Raw genomic sequence first — 19,352 nt, 5'->3', positions numbered from 1 at the left:
CTCAAATAGACACTTTGTGGAAGCCCTGCTCCTCTTTGGCTTCTCCTGTCTGTAAATGTGCAGTAGGTTCCCTGCGGTCTGACCCTGACTTACCTTGTACTACACAGAGAACTCCCTGAGCTCACAACTGTGAGGCCAAGGAAAGTGGCAACTTTAATCATCAGTGAATAACGTACTCACTGATTTTATCCTGTACACTGACATGTTGTTACATATATTATAATATTTACATGTTACATTTATATTGCATGTATCACATATATAGTAAATTACAAATATACATACATACATATGTAACATATGCTATTTATATATATTACATGCTATATCTATTATATGCATCACATGTATAACATATTAAACATGTATAAACATATACACACATGTATATAACATATGTTACATGTGTATTACATATATTACTGTATAATAATTATATATAAGATTATGTATTATGTACATAGAGAAATAGAACATATATTATGTAATTTATATATGTATACATGCACACACACATATGTGTGTGTGTGTGTGTGATCACATGGTCCCTGTGGTTAGGATCTTGTAGATAGCATCTTTATTTACACACACACACACAAATATGTAGGACACTACAGTTTACTACCCAAGCAAAAATACAATTGAAAACAGATGACAAAATATTTTTTAAGTATTCATTCCCTAAATTTACATGGAGAGATACCAAGGGCAAAGAACTTCTGTCAAAGCCTAGAGGGAAAGTCAGATGTTTAAAATAACTGACAAAAGGAAGACTGAGGTGGGCACAGTCTAGAAATGGGCGTTGGACAGCCACAGGTCCTGGCTTTCTCCTGCTGCCCATGTGGCCTCTGACACCATCCTCAGTGTGGATACTGAACTATGCTCTGCTTGTACTGCAGGAAGTTTCCTGGACAGGAGGAAGCTTGAGGTAAATCCCAGTAAGGTCAGGTTTAGAAGGAGACAAACACCACAGCCCAGGGGGCTCAGGCAGAGCCCTGGTAGCGTCCAAGGACAGCTGCATGATTGGCTTCACAGTCGGTAGAAGCCCTCATGTTTGGAGGAGGTAGCCCCATGGAGCATAGAGGCAGGTTTATTCTTTTTATTCACCAATATTAGGAAATAGACTCAGTGCCACCATTCTATGTAACTCAGAGGGTTTAAAGATACTGATGTGGGGAGCCAAACGTTCTTTGCCTTAACTCTAGTTTAGGTTATTCCAGAAATTAAAAAAAAAAAAAAAATGGAAAGAATCTTAAGTGCTTTATCTTTTTGTAGTGAAAACAGCCATTTGACTTGATGAGAAATTCTAAATGTGCACAAAGATAAGAAAAAAAAATAGCTTTTTTTGTCCCTGCCCCATGTACAGGGGCCATGTCCCATGTCTTCAGCTTCAACACTCCCCAGTGGACCTTGTTCTTCTGGTCTCATTACAATGTTATGTCTCCTGTTCTCAACTTCCTAAAGCAGCTCGCAGGCATTGCTTGACCTTGCCTGGCAACCTGTCAGAGTGGACCTCTGATATGATTTTTGTTTTAAAACATAAACACCATAATATCATCATCTCTGGAGAGTTTAAAAAGGGTTTCGTTGATGGCAGTTGTTATCCAGTTCATATTCAATTTCCTGTCAAATTCTCATGTTCAGATCTTGAGACCTCGGTGCCTCAAGATCCCATGTAGTACACAGAAGGAGAGCAGGGCCTTTCAAGGGGTGGGGGGAAGAGAGGGAGATGAGAGGGAGAAGGAGACTCTGGAATCCTGTTTATTTATCCTTCTGTCTTTAGTGAGTGTGTAGGGCACCACCCAGAGACTGTTCCCAGATTAAAACAGAAAGTCTTTTTATTTTTTTAATTTTACACTTTTTATGTATGTGCGTGTGGTGTGCATATGGGTTGTGGGTGTGTGTATGTGTGTGTATGGATGTGTGCTTGGACATGCATATGGAAGCCTGCATTTGATGTAGGAAATCACCTTCCATCACTCTTCTGCATTATTCATCGAGATAAGGTCTCTCAATCAATCACAGAGCTCACCCATATGGCTAGTCTTGTTAGTGAGCTTGCTCTGGGGAAATCCTGTCTTTGTCTTCTGAGGCTAAAATTACAGGAGGGCCGCCATACCCAACTATGGTTTATATGAGTGTCTAGGGATTTGAACTTTAGTTAGTCCTCAGTCTCATAAGGCAAGCACTTTAACCACTGAGTCATCTCCCTGGCCCTAAATTGTTAAAAGACTTCATATTAAAAGTTTTTCACTCAATCTCAAAGCATTACCCTATATCCCTGCCTTACATAGCAGAGCTTAGTTCATGAAACAAAACTTGAGTTTGGAATATGAATTTTTAGTATGGGAGACTGGTTGTGCAAGAAACTCTAAGGACCCAGGGTGCCTCTTGCCCTGAGCTTTAAATAGGTGTTATTTCATGCAAAGATACTATATAGTCAGTATATCATGTTTGCAAGGAGTAGAAGACTTTGCTTATAGATCACTAGGGCGAACAAAGACAAGGAAGCATGGATAGAAAAACATGTGGGAACATAACAAACCTTACATCTTTAAAACAAAGTAGCCTTCCCTAGATCCTTGGTGGGGAGTGGGTATGAGGTAGGCGTGGTAGGGATGGGAGTGGGGGAAAATGGCTGTTGGGTAGGTAATTTTCCTTTGTCCATCTATCCCTTGTTAGCTGGCTTGTTTGTTGGATTTATTCTGCCCTGAATGGTATTGGGAAAGTTTTTGAAAATATTATTTTTAAGAGAGATCACTACATTGTGAATTTTATGAGCACTTAAATCCATTTAAAGTTAAAATTGAAAATGTGGAAAGAGTCAGCTGACCGGTCTCTTGTGTTTTTAACTTAGTCCTGGTTGAACTAGGAAATAAATGCAGTGAGGGAAGTCATTTTAGAGAGTGCTGTGTTTAAGGTAGATTGCTGCTGAGACTCTGGTCTTGAAGCTTCATCTTACACACACTCTGCAGGTCACGGCAAGCGTCATTGAAGTCATTGCTAAGTGTGTCAGCCCTGGCCTCTGATTCTCAATGCTGACATTGTGATGTCGTTTAGTGCCTTTCTCATTTAACGTAAGCTTTAGCACTGACATTTTTCCTTGAGCTAATTGGGTGGATATTCCTTTTGGAGCACACAGTAAAAGAGGTGCCTTCCTCCCCAGTTTCTTTTTCTTCAGTACATAAATTTGCCTAGATATTTTAATACAGTGCTGACAAGATTTGCTGTTTGATAAGCAAGTGTAGTTTGGGACCCACTTAAGCTATACTCAGAATAGGAAGTATACAAAATACTTACTCATGAAGTGTAGACAAATATAGTAAACCACGCCATGAATTACATGTGACTCGTAATTCTATGTCTTTTTTCTCCCCACCTTTTTAACTTCTCTTCACTACTTATCTTAAAAGACTAAAGTGGACAGTGTTCAGATTGGGAACCTGTGCCAGGGGCATCCAGCTTTTAGTGGACTAATTTCCCCTCCTTTCTATGCTGCAATGTTAATCTAATATGTGATTATGAACCACAGCTTCAGCAATCTCATTACCTAAGTTATTGTTGGTAATAGCCAACATTTTTTGAATGTTTACAGCATGCCAGTACTATGGCTGTTTATACATTATTTCACTTAGTCGTGTTAATATCTGTATGAGATTGGGACCACTCTAGTCCCTTTGACAGAGAAGACTATGAGGACTTGAGGCCGGGTGCTTTGCCCAGCTCTCTTCTGGCCTTTATAAGTATTTTGGCTTTTGGCCATCATACCTGCTGCCTCCATGACGACTTTTAAGGCTGGACTCCCTACAGCACACTTTCTAATTATGGTTTCCCACAGTGAACTAAACCAGACAAGAGTGAGCATTGTTTTCAGAGCTGATCTCTGAAATAGTGAGGCCAGTGTAGAACTGCATTTGTTTCTGCCTTTACCTTGAGGCTACCCTCCTGGCTTTCTAATCCCCTAGATTTAAAATAAAGGACCCAAAGGGGATAGATGCCAAAGTCTTGGTTGGTGAACATCTTCACATGGGTAGTCACTGATGAAGAAAGCACCCACGAAAGCCCGAAGGAAACCGAGGCCCAGAGTGATTAGTTAGTCACTGTGTGAAGCTGGTGCTCTGTGGCTTCCCACTGGGTGTCTGTAGGGCCTCCCACGCTCCTGCATTCCTTGTGGGTGTGTTTTGTTTTAGAATCTGGAGATTTCGTGGAAAATATTTGCAAAAGACGTTTTAGAGGATTGTCCGCTGATCAGTTTATGCCTGTGGCAGACTCTGTGACAGACATTATGAGATAGAGAACCTGTCAGGTTATTTATGTATACCAGACATTTACCTCAGTTTTCCAGCCATGAGACTTTATTTTCTTAAGCTTTTTTAAACCTATCTATCTGAGGTGGGTAAGCAAACATCTAGACTTCCCTGACTTAGTTAAGTTAGCCAGAGATAAGAGCATTATTCAGCTGAGTAGTGTACACCTTTAAGCCCAGGCAGAGGCAAGCAGATCTCTGAGTTTGGGCCCAGCCTAGTCCAGAACAGCCAGGAGTACAGGGAGAAAGCCTGTCTCAAAAAACAAAAAACTGGAACAAAACAAACAGAAAACCCACCTTGCCAGTACCTCAAAAAACATAGATTAAGTTTTCTTTGTATTAGACTTAAGTCAAATTAGCAAGATGACTCATAGAGTAAAGGCCCTGGGCACAAAAGCCTGAAGACCCAAGTCTGACCCCCAGAATCCATGTAAAAGTAGAAAGAGAGGAAACAACTCTACAAAATTGTCCTCTACCTCCATGTGTGTATTATGTCATGCATGCCCATACACACATCAAACACAAACATTAATAATAATACAAACATTTTAAGAAGAGTTAAACATTCTTTGTCTTTTTCTGAACAGAGAAACATTAACAAAATTGAGCAAGTTCAACAATTGGGTCTGCTGTTAGCAGGAATAATAGTCAATTTAGGGGTCCTGTCTCTCAGCATCACATTCGGAGTACCAAATCGACTTGAAATACTATGATGTCATTAAAAACACTACCACGGTCCCCTGATGATATTGCTGCCACTGTTGGGGGTTACAATTATAAATATCATATGTATGACATATGTGTTAACACACCATTATAAGAGGCTAGGAACATAGTCCAGCAGCTCCTAACTATAATAACACAATCTGTTCAGTCTATATAATGCTATTTATATGTATGTTTTAGGACTGCTCGTTTGGTATTGGGGAACCAGTTGGTGTTTGCTCTTACCCGGGGAAGACTATTTCTCCAGCTCCCTGCATTCCTTAGTTTCCTGTAGTTCTTTGTGTAGAGCTGAGAGGTCTGTGGTCTCCCTCTATTCCTGTTAGCATGTCTGTTGTGTTGCCCTTGTTCAGCTCATGCTTAGGCAGACGTGTTGGTGAGACTGTATGGGCGTATCTTCCGACATCACTGGAGAGTCTTTGATTGGCAATAGCTCCCCTCCTGTCTTCTTGGTATGGCTTTCACAAACCAGTTGTTTGCTTGCTTGCTTGCTTGCTTGCTTGCTTGCTTGCTTTCTTCCTTTTGTGTATTCCACATGTGCGCATGTGTGATCCATGTATGTGTGTATGTGTGTATATGTGGGAGTGCATGCCCTATAAGGAAGTCAAAGGAGAAAGTCTGCTGTCCTTCTCGATCAGTGATATGATATTCCCTAAAATATCAAATAAAATTTTTATGATATTTTAGTCCCTGGAGGAAACAGGATTTCTCACTGAACCTGGATCTTACCATTCAGGCTAGGCTGGCAGCAAGTCCCAAGATCTTCAAGTTTGTGCTTCCATTCTGATCTTCTCTCTCAGCCCTCCACCTCCTAAGCCCATGTTGGGGCCACAGGCACACACATGACCACATCAGCTATTTTATGTGAAGCTGGAGATCTGATCTCAGGTCCTCATGTTTGTGCAGTGAACACTGTTAGCAACTGAGCCACCTCCTGCTTCTGCTAATGTTTTCTGTATTGATTTCCCACTCCTCGAATACAGCAGGCTATTTAACTTACAGGGATGCACTGTGCAAGCATCACCAAATCCTTGTTCATACTTTACAGGCATAGCTTTATTTCCTTTGTTTGTTTGCCAAAATCTTGCTGGTTGCTGCTGATAGGTTATTTCTTTGCCAGTGAAATAAACCAATTCAAGCCACATCACATAATATTAAAGGCAGGTTTATTGGGAAACTGCTCTCACTGGCCTCAAGGATTGAGACCAGGGGAGTAGTCATGAAGAAATGGGGTGGGGGGAGGAAAAGAGAAAGAAAGAAAGGAAGCGTGTGCAGAGAGAAGCAAAAGAGAAGAAAGATGGGGAGGGAAGAGGGAGAGGAAGGAGAGACCAATATGTCTGGATTATATAGGGAGAAGCCAATAGAGGAAAAGGAGTCCAGCCCCTGGGCTGGAAAGTTCAGGGTTGGGGGCAGGATATACCTGGGGACTAAGGGATGCTGGGAGAACCTGGAAGCCAGGTCCACTTTGATACATAAACTATGCACCTCAGTCGCTTGACCCAGGGACCAAAGCCAAACAAGCTGACTTACCCTAATAACAATTGCTCCCTACATAGATTTACCACCACTCTCACCTTAATATGTATAAAAGTCCAATTTCATAATAAACTTTTATAATATTGTTTCTAAAACTCATACAAACATTTTTTCCTTAAAAAAAAAAAAAAAAATTAAACCCAGAGCTGGAGAGACAGCTTAGTTGGGAAAGTACTCATCATGTAAGTATGATGCCTGAGTTTGATTGCCAGCATGTATGCCAAAAAGTAAAATAAAATTAAAATGGCATGTGTGGCATCTTACATTGATAATTCTACTGCTGGAGAGGTGAAGACGGGTGGATCTCTGGAGACCAGCCGCCGCACAGCCTAGCCTAACCTAGTAGAGAGTTCCAAACCAGTGAGAAGCCTTACCTCAAAGGAGGCAGATGGCTCCTGAGGAATGACACCTGATGCCCTGTGACCTCTACATGCATGTGCACCTGCACATACCTGTGCACCTACCCACATGAACACACATACACACATAATTAGACCCCTTATATTTTAAAGACTAATGTAGGCCAGGCAGTGGTGGCGCATGCCTTTAATCCCAGCACTTGGGAGGCAGAGGCAGGTGGATTTCTGAGTTCGAGGCCAGCCTGGTCTACCGAGTGAGTTCCAGGACAGCCAAGGCTATACAGAGAAACCCTGTCTTGAAAAAAAAAAAACAAAAACAAAAACAAAAAACAAAACAAAACAAAAACAAAAAAAAAAATAATGTAGCCTCTATATCAGTAGGAAATCTTGCTTTGCTCTACATCTGTCCTCTAGTGTTATACACAGCTGATGGTCTGGGGTTGGGGGCGGGCATTGATTATCCAGAGGCAGTGGCCGACAGACAGGAAATCTTGAAACTCGAGAGTCCATTTGCTAATCTGTCTGGATTTCCACATGTGTCAGAGGTTCTGGAAAGGACTGAGATGAGATGCTGTAGACCAGGGCCAAAGTCAAACAGGAATCAGGATAGAGAGCAGCTAATGACGGTGAGTGTCTGTCTGCTTTTCAGAACATCGAGCTGAAGGTTGAACTGGAGAGCCTGAAACGAGAACTCCAGGACAGGAAACAGCATCTAGATAAAACATGGTAAGTTGTGAGCTGAGCTCTGTGTAGAGCAGTGTGTGTGCACAAGCTCCGTCCTGCCCACGCTCCAACTCACTCACTGGAGAGTAACAAGTTTGGAACCAAAGCCCTGGACCTTCCCCCTCACATTTGAATGTAGGCTCTAATTTGCCATCTGAAGCTATGGGTTTCATGTTTTCTTTCCCTTGGGTGTGTCTGTTTCTCAGATGCGTCTGCTGTGGTCAGACACACCTTGCCACTAATGAGCAGGTCTCCCAGACCCAAGACTGTAAGTGTCCTGTTAAATAGGAAAGAACTAAGCAGGAGGAAGTGAATGTTAAGATATTAGCAAATAGCGTTTATCAGAGATGACCAGTCTAATAAGATCCAAAGCACAATGTTCAGGGAAAATGGCTACTCTCATGTTCTTCTGTGAAAATAGGGATTATGACATCATTTTTGGTGTGGTTTATTGACTTTCAAAGTGAAAAAAAATCAGATAATCCCTAGAGGAACTCTATTCCTTGTAACTGAAGACACTCATGAAAGGATAGAACCAAGAATATATCTGCATCATTTCTTTGTAATGACAGAAAATGTGAAGCAATCATCCATTAATAAGGCAATGGCTGAAGATACTTCAGTGTATCTGTCCTGTGGCCTATTACACAGTTGTTAAAAAGAATAAACTCCATATTGTTCTTGCTATAAAAAGCTAAGAAAAAACATGAATGCTGAGCCGGGCAGTGGTGGCACACGCCTTTAATCCCAGCACTTGAGAGGCAGAGGCAAGTGGATTTCTGAGTTCAAGGCCAGCCTGGTCTACAGAGTGAGTCCAGGACAGCCAGGACTACACAGAGAAACCCTGTCTCAAAAAAAAAAAAAAAAAAAAAAAACATGAATGCTAAGTGAATGTTCATAGAACAAGCCTCGTGGGGCAAACACGTGTGTCCGATTGTTTTCCTATTGCTGTGATAAATTGTGGATCAGAAGAAATTTGTTTTATCAGGCAACAGTTAGCACTGGAGGAAGCTGGGCAGGGATTTGGGGATCCCTGAAGAGATCATGGAAGAGCACTCCTTACTGGCTTGCTTAGCTACCTTCCTTATACAACCCAGGACCACCTGCCTTGGGATGGTACCACCTACCTCCTGTATCAATTAGTAATGGACAAAATGTCCCTGAAGACATCCTCACAGGCTGATCCAATGGAGACAATTCCTCAATTGAGATTTACTTTTCCCAGGTGTGTCAAGCTGAGAACTGAAGCCATCTATGACAGTATGTTTGCTTTATTATGCATAGGGGAAAAAAAATCAAACCAACTTGGAGAGTTGCTACCAAACTCTTAAAAACACGCTTTCATTAGGAGAGTAAGATCAGAGTCTGACAAGAAGAAAATGTGATCTTTTTTCCCTTTGTATATTCTGTCAAGATGGCTGCTCTAGCCAAGTGCCATGGTACACACCTGTGAATTTAATACTGGGATGGTTGAGGCAAGAGATATGGAGTTTAAGGTCAGCCAGACCATGTAGCAAATTCATGTTGAAGGAGACCACTCAATGAAACTTTGTCTCAATAAATGGAAAGAAAGTTAATTTTATAATTGTGTAGTTTCTGTTATAGTCTAAAGGGCAGTTTTAAATGATGGTGTTATAATATAACCTGTAATCCAAATATGTTTGATCTGATCTGATCTACCTTTTGTATCTATAGTATTTCGTGGACTTTAGAATAGCTAAATAAGATAGAAATCAGAGTTTTATATTCGTATATATGCAAGATGTTGGCAATAAATAACAAAAATAAATAATAAATAAGCCCCCTGAATAATACATAAAAGGCTTTTCTTGTGAAGGTCGAGTCTTTGGCAGTATTCAGTAAGAAAACTTGCCTGCTGTTGTAGGCTCTAGAAAACTTTGAATAACAATAAAGCAATGCATATTGGGATTTCTGTTATGCTTCAAAGTTTTATATTATTCTTATATTTACTATGATAAAGGTGGCATAGTATTCTGAAACATGAAAGGCTGGGATGTGGGGAGTAGAATTGATCTCAAAATAATGAAAACATATAGTCCAGAGCCAAAAGAAAAGCTGATTCACAAAAGTTGCCATTGTTGGATCCTTGGGTTCTTTCTTTGCATTTTGTCCCTTCCTACTTTACAAAGGCTATACAACAACACCACCAGAAGATGGGGCTAGCCTCTGAGATGGCACTGATCAGCCATCTCAAGGATGATGATAAATCAAGGAACTTCATAATATCTGGGGACGTCCAATGCATCTCCACGGAGACAACCTCCTGATCTATATACTAAAATATGTTAGACTTGGTGGTGGTTTATAAGCCTGTGATTTAATGCAGTTCTTCACTCTAAGAGCAAGAAGATGGCTCGTGGTTCTCACAAAATGACCTAAAACACAAACAAAACCTAACTGGAATTAAGATAACTCAGCACCTGATTTGACCCCCAAATTTCTAATCCTCAGATATCCAAGGACAGCTGTTGTTCACTATAAATAAACTGTTGATACCTTACCCGATTCATGCTGGTGCTTGAACAGCCATTCCTAGGGATATCAGAGAAGCCACATGCAGTCAAAACTTGAGTGCATGCAGATTAAATGTCTGTTCTCTGCCTGGGACCATGAATACTAGATAGAACTATATAGAGCTGGCCCAGACTCAGGACAGGTCCTCTGTGCATTCCTGGTTGTAAAGGAAAGCATTTCTGTGGACATGGACATCACGTCCTGGCAACCTAATGGAATGAACATTTAACAGCAAGGAAGCAGGCTGCTGGCAAATCCCTCTAGGAGAGCAGTTCAACGGGAAAGTCCATGACCGTGGCCCTAGCTGCTGACTCCTTACCTTCCCCATGAGCTCCTCCTCTTGAAGTTATAGCAGTCATGGTGTCTCAGGGCAGCAGGCCTCCCCTCCTTGATAGGCAACAAAGAAGCTAGAGGTCCTAAAAGGTCAGATGAAAAGGCTGGGCAGAGTAGTTCTTGGGAACAGTGCAGAGCAAGTGTTTCTCTTTCTCCTCCCCGGTCCAAGTGAATGGCTGGAGTGATCTGAGTCTGCAGATGAAGTTTGGTGTTTGCTCAAATTAGCAAATGCTTTGTCGTTGTAGGGCTGATGCAGAGGATCTCAACAGCCAGACTGAGGCAGAGCTCCCATGCCAGGTTGAAGACCGACAGCAGGAGACAGAACACGTTTATGAACTCCTGGAGAACAAGATCCAGCTGCTACAGGAGGTGAGCGGTGTCCACAGGGTCACAAAGACAAGGGCAAGTGGGACCCTAAAGCCTCCTCTGGGCTACCCTATCTATTCTGGCCCGTCTGCTCTACTTTGCTTCTCTAGTCTATCAGATGTCCCTGTGTCTCAGAGCTCTTGTCCTGGATGGGACTTTCCACTACTCAGCTTCCCTGCGTTTTTCAGGAATCCAGGCTTGCAAAGAATGAAGCCACACGGATGGAGACTCTGCTGGAGGCAGAGAAGGGGTGTAATCTGGAGCTCTCAGAGAGGTGGAAGGATGCTGCCAAGAACAGGGAAGATGCATCAGGAGACCAGGTGAAGCCTGACCAATATTCTGAGGCACTGGCTCAGAGGGACAGGTAGGTGTTTTTGGTGGTCTTCTTTTCCTGGGCTGCCTTTTTTATGTTCCCCAAGTTGGTGGAGCACATTATAGCCATGCTGCTCCCCTTTGATTACAGATAGTGGGGGGGGGGGTTTCTTCATTTCTAAAATGCCATGTCTCTCTGGACCAGATTTTATAGGCTTAATAGGATTGGAGCCTATTAAGGTTGGCTCTTCAATGGTATCCAGTGGGAACACTTTTGTGGCAGGAGCCTATGTAGAAACAGGTAAATAATGGAATGGTTGAATGATTGCAAAAAGAGATTCCTTTTGTTTCTTTGGTCCAGGAAAATTGAAGAGCTGAGGCAGAGCTTGGCTGCCCAGGAGGGGCTTGTGGAACAGCTTTCTCAAGAGAAACAACAACTGTTACATCTGCTGGAGGAGCCAGGGAGCATGGAAGTGCAGGTAAGGTTCAGGCTGGGTAGCCTGGGCACCAGCTTCGGAGTTGATTAAGCACCATGTTGTTACTGACTGGTACACAGCAAATCACCACACACTGCACAGCTTAGATCACAACATACCTTTATCTTGCAAGATTTTGTGTCAGGAACCCAGACGTAGCTCAGCTGGGTCTCAGTTTAGGATCCTGTAAGTCTGAAATCCAGATATGTGCTGGGTTTCTTATCTAGAGGCCAAACTTGGAAAGGATGTGTGTCTAAGGCTCCATGTGTCACTGGCAGAATTGATTTCTGTAAGGTATCGGCAATCACCGGCCAGAGTAAAGACTGTTGCTCCTTTGTCTCTTTCCAGGGCTCGCCTGACTAGGACAGGCCCACCTTTTGGTTAATTTAAAGTCAGCTAATTATGGGGCTGGAGAGAGGGCTCAGGAGTTGAAAGTACTCACTGCTCTTTAGACCAGACTTTGGTTCCCAGCACCCATGTCAGGCAGCTCACAACCACCGGTAGCTCTAGCTTCAGGAAAGTAGAACTCCTTTGGCTTCTGTGAGCACTTGCTCTAACACGCTCATCCACACACACAGATTCACATAATGAAAAATAAACAAATGTTTTTAAAGCCAATTGGTTAGGAATCTACATTATATTTGAAAATTCACGTTTGTCATGGACTGTAGCCCAGTTGTGCAGTGACATTCCACTGTGCTTGCCCCACGGTGTTGTTTAGAAGCTAATCTTTCTCTATGGCACTCCAAGGGGGTGGAAATTACACAAAGAGATAGATAGATACCAGGGAATTATGTGGAAAACTTTAGAATTCTCTCATCAATGCCGAGTGGTTTCCTGCCATAAATAATGTGCTCTTAAAATAAGCTTTATTGTAAAAAAGGCAAAAAGAAAAGAAAGAAAAAAAAACTTTCAAATAAATAAAACATTACATATCAAAACTAACTAAACCAAAGTTTATACAACTTAACGAAACTATATATGGTTAGAATTAGCATTCAAAAGAAAGTGTGAAGCTTCCAAAGTTTTACACTTTCAGAATTGAATATATTTTATGTACTTATCCACCACCCAAACCCAAATTATCCATGACAGAGTTGGAACTAGAAGAACAATTAGCTTCACATCCTCGTATGACTTGGGCCAGTTTTATTTTCATGTTGCTCTGTCTGTTGATATTTAGGGTTAGTCCCTGTGTTGTTCTTCTTCTTCTTTTTTAATGTTCTTGAAGCTGGAAATATGGCTGAATGGTTAAGAGCACTGACTGCTCTTTCCTAGGACCCACGTTCAGTTCCCAGCACCTACATGGTGGCTTAACAACCATTCCAGTTTTACAAGGGATGGATCCAGTGCCATGTTTTGGCCTCTGTGCACACTTCACATACATATATACACACAAACATATATGTAGGTAAACACTCACACACAAAGTAAAAATAAGTAAATCTCAAAAAAAAAAAAAAGAAAGTTTTTGCCTATTTCAATATATTGAAGAGTACCCCTGTGTTTTCTTCTAAAAGTTTCAGTGTCTCAGGTTTTCAATTGAGGTCCTTGATCTATTTTTAATTGATTTTTATATGAAAGATAAGTATCTAATGTAATTCTTCTGCAGGTGGAAATCCAGGTTGCCAGTATTTGTTGAATAGGTTATCTTTTTTCCTAATTAGTTTTTGCCCCTTCTATCAAAAATTAAGTAAGCATATACTTACCATTTTGGTTCCAGGTTCTCTAATCTGTTCCATTGGTTGAACTGTCTTTTCGTGCAGGACCAGACTGTCTTTGTCACTATAGCTCTATGGTATAATTTGAGGTCCAGTACTGTAATATCACCACCACTGATTGCTCTTACTCTTTAGGATTGCTTTGTCTATTCTTCTGTGATTCTATATAAACTCTACTTTTATTTTTTCTAAACCTGTGTGATATAACATGGAATTTTTTAATAGCTATTAGATCAATTCTGTATGTTAATTTTGGTGGTATAGACATTATCATAATATTAATTCTATCCAGGAACATGTAATATTTTCCAATATCTAATATCTTCTGTGATTTCTTTTTTCAATAACTTGAAAATTCCATCATAGATGTCTCACTTCTTTGGTTATATTTATTTCTAAATACCTGCTTTCTAAGGTGGTGGAATGGAATAATTTTCCTAAATCTTCTTTAGGGACTAGACTTTGTAAAAAGCCTCTGGGTTTTCTTTTCTTTTCCTTTTAAGTATTGATTTTGCATCTTGCAACTTTCCTGTGTTAATTAGGTTCAGGAGTTTTCTAAGACTCAATAGGGTCTGCTAAGTAAAGAATGATGCCACCTGCAAATAGGGATAGTTTGACTTCTTCCTGTTCTATTAGTATTTCTTTTATGTCTTTCTCTTGTCCAATTGCTGAAGCTAAGACTCTGAGAATGTTTTCCCTGCATGTTGTTTAGAAGCAAATCTTGCCCTTTAATGTTTCAAAAGGATGACAATTACACAAAGGTATAGATAGATACCAGAGCATTATGGGGACAGTCTTAGAATTCTCACAGCTATGCTGAGTGCCTTTAACTACCTAGAACATAGCATGTGGTTTTGGGGTTGAAGAGCATGCCTCTACTATGGAGAAAATAATTGCAACATCAACTACATTGTTGTTCTTGGAAGTAACCACAGACCTGGCACCCTTCCTCCATTTGGCCTCAATTTACTAAAGCCAGACTTTCTAAGTGAGCTCTAGAATGTATCTATGCTTCAGCAATATAAACAATCTCTGGACGTTTTCATAGCTTTACATTGTTCTTGGGATAACAAAACACAAAATGTGCATTTTGCTGGAGCCTGCCAGCTAGTGCAAGCAAAGCACAGCACTCTCCTCTTTCTTCCTCCTCATGGTCCAGACCCCAGGTGACTAGGCCTCAGCCCTGATCTCCAGACTTGTCCTCGGTCTAGTTCTGGGGAGCACATGGCTGAGGTGGGTGATGTAGAAGATGACTTGGAGGGCACAGAGTTCCTCTCTAAGTCACAGTCTCCAATGGAAACTCCTGCTAAGTTAAATTGGAGATCAGGTTGGGATCTTACAGGCCATCAGGGGTTTCCAGATGCTCTGAAGCCAGGTCTATGCCAGTGAGGCACTCTCACAGACCACACTAGATCCACATACTGCTTTCCTAGGACATGATTGGAAGTGGGTCCTATACATTAGAATATCCAGCATGCAGCATATTGCCATCTAATCACAGAAGACGCCTGGCAAGGTGACAAATCCAGATCCAAACACTTGCCTGAGAGGGTCTGACTAAGACTCTCTGTTGAGGACACAACACAGAGAGACCACCGGGGAAGTATTTTCTCAATATGGATGGCTGATCAGTATCAATGTGGTTTGTGATCCATGGACTGGGCTTTCATGTGGACTTGCTTTTGTAAGAGGATAGATGGCTCTAAGTGGGCTATGGATAAAACATATGGAATGGAGCTGCATGGTAGAAGAACTTGTGTGGATTAGTCAATTGGCAAGAGAGTACAGGTCTACCCCAGGCATTTACAGGGATGGACCAACTCTGGTGGTAGAGGTTGGAGGCAGGGTAGACATCAGGATTCTTACTATGATAGAGAAACCGGTGGAGGGCTTGTCAGGTATGCTTATTATGACTATCAGTGCAGGACACCTTCTCCCCATTATAGCTGAATCAGAGTACAGTAAAAAGCTCCATCCTATAGCCCAAGACAATATTGAAAATGGAATAGTTGAAGCCAAGGACATGCCTTTTGATTTGAGATTTTCCTAAGCTCCCAATGCTTTCTAGTCAAAACAAAACAAGACAAAACAAAGCAAGACAAAACAAAAGCACAGTCTCTAGTTTATTTAATCTATACTTGGCCAGCTGTGGCTCTTTTCTGCCCATTTTGCTACACTCTTAAAGATGTTAATTGTTGTTTGGAGTAATTCAACATCTTGAGTTAAAAGGAGCCCCGTGTTATGCTCTGTAATTCTTTGTTGCCTTTACAAAGGATTAAATCATTAACATGACAAGAGAAATGATCTTTTGAAAGCTTTTGTGGTTATCAATACTTACTTTCCAAAAAGCTCTGTCTCACGGATTGTTTCAAGAATATGATCAAAAACAGTCATGCCTGATTGCACATACTTGTTATCTCAGAAGTTCGGACAAGGAGGGAGGAGGATGGGGTTGTAAGCCATCTTTGGCAAACTTGGAGCCAGCCTCAGAATCAAAATAATAATAATAATAATAATAATAATAATAATAATAATAATAATATCTATGAGACCAACTGAAAGGCAATTATTTGTATTCAATAATATTTCTTAAATCGATTTTAGCAACATTGGCCTGGACAGACAATACTTCCATCTAGTCCTTGAAGCAACCATTTCAATGTGCAATGTTAAGCTAATGTATGTTAAATGATCATAATAAATCTATCACTTCTATAAAAACAAATCCGCAGTTATAACAATCTGCCGTTTGCCCTTCCCTTGAGGAAGACGAGTAACACTTTGAATAGGTCAGGTTTGTCTGGAGTCTTGTGGGACAGTCCGTAGTGAGCGTAGAAAGTCTGAAGCGGCCGGGCAGTGGTGGCGCATGCCTTTAATCCCATCACTTGGGAGGCAGAGGCAGGCGGATTTCTGAGTTCGAGGCCAGCCTGGTCTACCGAGTAAGTTCCAGGACAGCCAAGGCTACACAGAGAAAACCTGTCTCGAAAAACCAAAAAAAAAAAAAAAAAAAAAAAAAAAAAAAAAAAAAAAAAAGAAAAAGAAAGTCTGAAGCTTATAGGAGAAACTATGAGCCATTTCTTTTGAAGAATGTAAGAATTCTAAAAATAAAGTGACTTTAAAGATCAAAAGCTTGTAGATTCCTGTAAAACATGTATTTAAAGTTACACATTAAACATGACAAACTTAAAGTGTTTTTTTTATGTTAAATTCATGGAAAACTAAGTATTTCCCTCATCACTAAAAGGCACCTCTATTTATTACCTAGAACAATTCTGTAGCTGAATGTGTGGTTTGTAACACTAGTGATGGGGACTGGCTGGGTACCAGTTTTTACATTGGATTTTAAAAGCAGCAGATTGTTATTTCAAAAAGCCAAAATCACTTGTAGTCTACTCTAAAGGCATGCTTAGAACAAGGCTACGCAGCGTCCTAAGACACAATGGCATCAGCAACTGGTAGGAAAGTGAATTAAATCCCATAATGTGGACCATCTTGATGTGCTTCTGAAACACTACCTAGTAGTTATAAAGCTTCAGATGCCACATGACCCAGGTCGCTATGTTGGGGATCCCAAAGTAACAGGTGATTATGTGAGAAAGTGGCAAATTTTCAAATAAAGGCACAAAGTTCCTTTGATTTGCTTGGTAGAGTAATTAATGGGAAATTGAATGTCTATTTGCGCTCTGTTCACATATGCAACCAAATCTAGTTTTGGCTTCAGGTGATTACAAACATCGTGGATGCTTCTGTCAATGGCCAGTGGAACAGTCGAGTCGTTTGGAATTTGAATCAAGGGGTTGTCCACACAAGTCATGGGAATCTCTTGCCTCCTCTTCCTCCTCATAACAACTACAGCAAGCCCCACAACCCCGTGGGTTTCCAAAATGCACATTAGCTTGTCCTAGAGTCTAGGGAAGCTAGCTTTAGAGGCATGTAATACTAAAATAAACAGGAATAGAAATATGAACATGGTTCTGAAAGAACCCACAAGTGACTGTGGTCAGTCAGCTCTGTCTTCAGGACTGGAAGAGACAATCACCTGGAAACCCCTTAAATCAGGCTGTGAAGGCTAAATACACCAGGTGGGGGAAGGGGGGGAAGGGATGCCATTGGTACAGTTTGAATCTGAACTATCTCCAGCAGGCTCATGGCTTTAAACTCTTAGTCTCCTGCTGAGACCCATACAGCTTTGGACTAGACCTGACTGGGATGGCAGAGAAGGAAGACATGGCAGACACAGTGACATGAAGCTGGGATGAAGCTAGCTGTGCTCTTGGACAGAGCAGCATGAGTAGCTGCCTAGACACTTGGTGCAGTTTTTATATACTGCATGATCAAGGAATTAGGTTAGCTAGTCTCATATGGGTCGCTGAAGGGAGCAGTGTTGGGCTACAGTCACCTAGGGTGACGAAGTATGGCTGGTACTTTCTGTACCTACTTAAATGATTTAGCTAAAGGTCAATCTTTCATCAACATTCATACTAGGATGAGGGGAAGTCCTTGTCATTCTTGTGAGCCTGACCTAGGGGAGGTTTTGCCATTTTCATGAGTCTGAGATGCTGGCAACTATGACATGGCTGTACGCATATCAACAGTACAGATTCTTACGAAGCTTTGCCTCCTCCCCACAGTCTCCCAATGGTGGAGTTTTTTTTTTTTTTTTTTTTTTTTTTTTTTTTTTTTAGAGGTTCTAGCACCTTTAAGAGGTAAAGCCTGGCTAGCAGAAGTAGGCCACTGTGGGCCCAGGCCTTCAGCTATAGTTTGGCCCACCCTTTGGCCAAGTTCTCTCTGCTTCCTACCCCACTAAGATGTAAGCAAACTGCTTAATGCTCCCACTGTCATGGGCAAGAGCCACTCCGGCCTTTATACCTTCTCCATCTTGAAACTCCATTTTGAAACAAAATAAATCCGTCTTCTGCTGACTCGCTTTTGTCGGCAGTGATTAAAGTAACTGCTATAATTTTTCTTGGCAGGGCAGATGTGTAAGGTGGCTTGGGAGGGATTTAAGAATTTAAGAGTAATTGCTGTTAGCAAGCACTTCATAAGGATGGCAGAAGGCTGAGATACATAGCTGGAAAAACCCCATAAACACTGAGAAAAGCAGTAGGATTTTTTTTTTAAGCAAGAAAATAAGAATCACATAGATGTATTCTAGTAAAGGCAGCCCTGATGAATGCAGGTAATTGATGCAGCCTCATGAGAGCAAGGGATGGCTGCCCATGGCTATTAACTGCTTCACCAAGTGCATTCTGTGAATTAGATAGGGTTAAAAGATACAATAATTATAACCACCTTTTCCCTCTTCTCGGCGTAGCATGCACTGACCCCTGCCTGTTATTTATGATGTCTGAAGCCTGTGCTGTGGCTGTTCTCCTGCCTGCTGACAGCAGTGATGTCACAACTCCACTGTATTACACCCACACCTCTGTCTACCATGACAGTGTGCTCTGAAGGAGGCCAAAATTTCATATCTAAACTTTCGATCCTGATTTCCAGAGGCTAAAGAATCCCCTTCATTGACAGAAAAGCCATCCCATAATCTCCAGCTGATGCTGAAGGACAAAGATGCTCTAGTCCTGAGCTGGTGTCCACATCCCTGCCACAGTTCTCCTGGTCTTCACAATCGAAACCACTGTGGTCGGCATGCGGCCCTTAGAAGAAAGGGGAGTCCACAGCCCTGCACTTCTAGGGTTAAATAGTCTGGGTTAAGGATGCTCTGGTACCCTAGCTCTCATTCGTAAGCACTTCTCATGTACCGTGGCAGCATGGGAGGGTGGATTTGTACCATGTGAGTACAAGAAGTTTCACTTTAACACCTTTAGTCCTTTTAGTGTTCTCTATGGTCCTAAGAATGATCTACCATGGCTGTGAATGAATGAATCTACTAAGTACATAGTAAGCAGAGTAAAAAAAATCAATAGAAGTAGTGGGTAGATAACAAAACACCATCCAATTAACTAAG

The 19,352-nt window shown here is 41.4% G+C and overlaps 1 protein-coding gene across 16 annotated transcripts in view; it reads left to right on the top strand.

Moving 5' to 3' along the window:
• Nucleotides 1-19,352, top strand: part of Pde4dip (phosphodiesterase 4D interacting protein) — a 191,958-nt gene that overhangs the window by 91,257 nt on the left and 81,349 nt on the right. For all 16 annotated transcript variants that reach the window (XR_004606602.2, XM_034499721.2, XM_076933000.1 and 13 more), the window contains exons 5-8: nt 7,574-7,650; nt 10,761-10,884; nt 11,070-11,245; nt 11,555-11,672. Coding sequence is in view for 15 of the 16 variants with exons in the window: in XM_034499721.2 (XP_034355612.2) it covers nt 7,574-7,650; nt 10,761-10,884; nt 11,070-11,245; nt 11,555-11,672 (495 nt within the window). In the remaining variant the exon portion in view is untranslated. The remainder of the gene's footprint in view (nt 1-7,573; nt 7,651-10,760; nt 10,885-11,069; nt 11,246-11,554; nt 11,673-19,352) is intronic.

The sequence above is a fragment of the Arvicanthis niloticus genome, chromosome 4, assembly GCF_011762505.2.
Source record: "Arvicanthis niloticus isolate mArvNil1 chromosome 4, mArvNil1.pat.X, whole genome shotgun sequence".
NCBI classification, from domain to species: domain Eukaryota; kingdom Metazoa; phylum Chordata; class Mammalia; order Rodentia; family Muridae; genus Arvicanthis; species Arvicanthis niloticus.
Note: the sequence above shows the minus strand (reverse complement) of the source record. Positions and strands in the feature narration are given on the sequence as shown.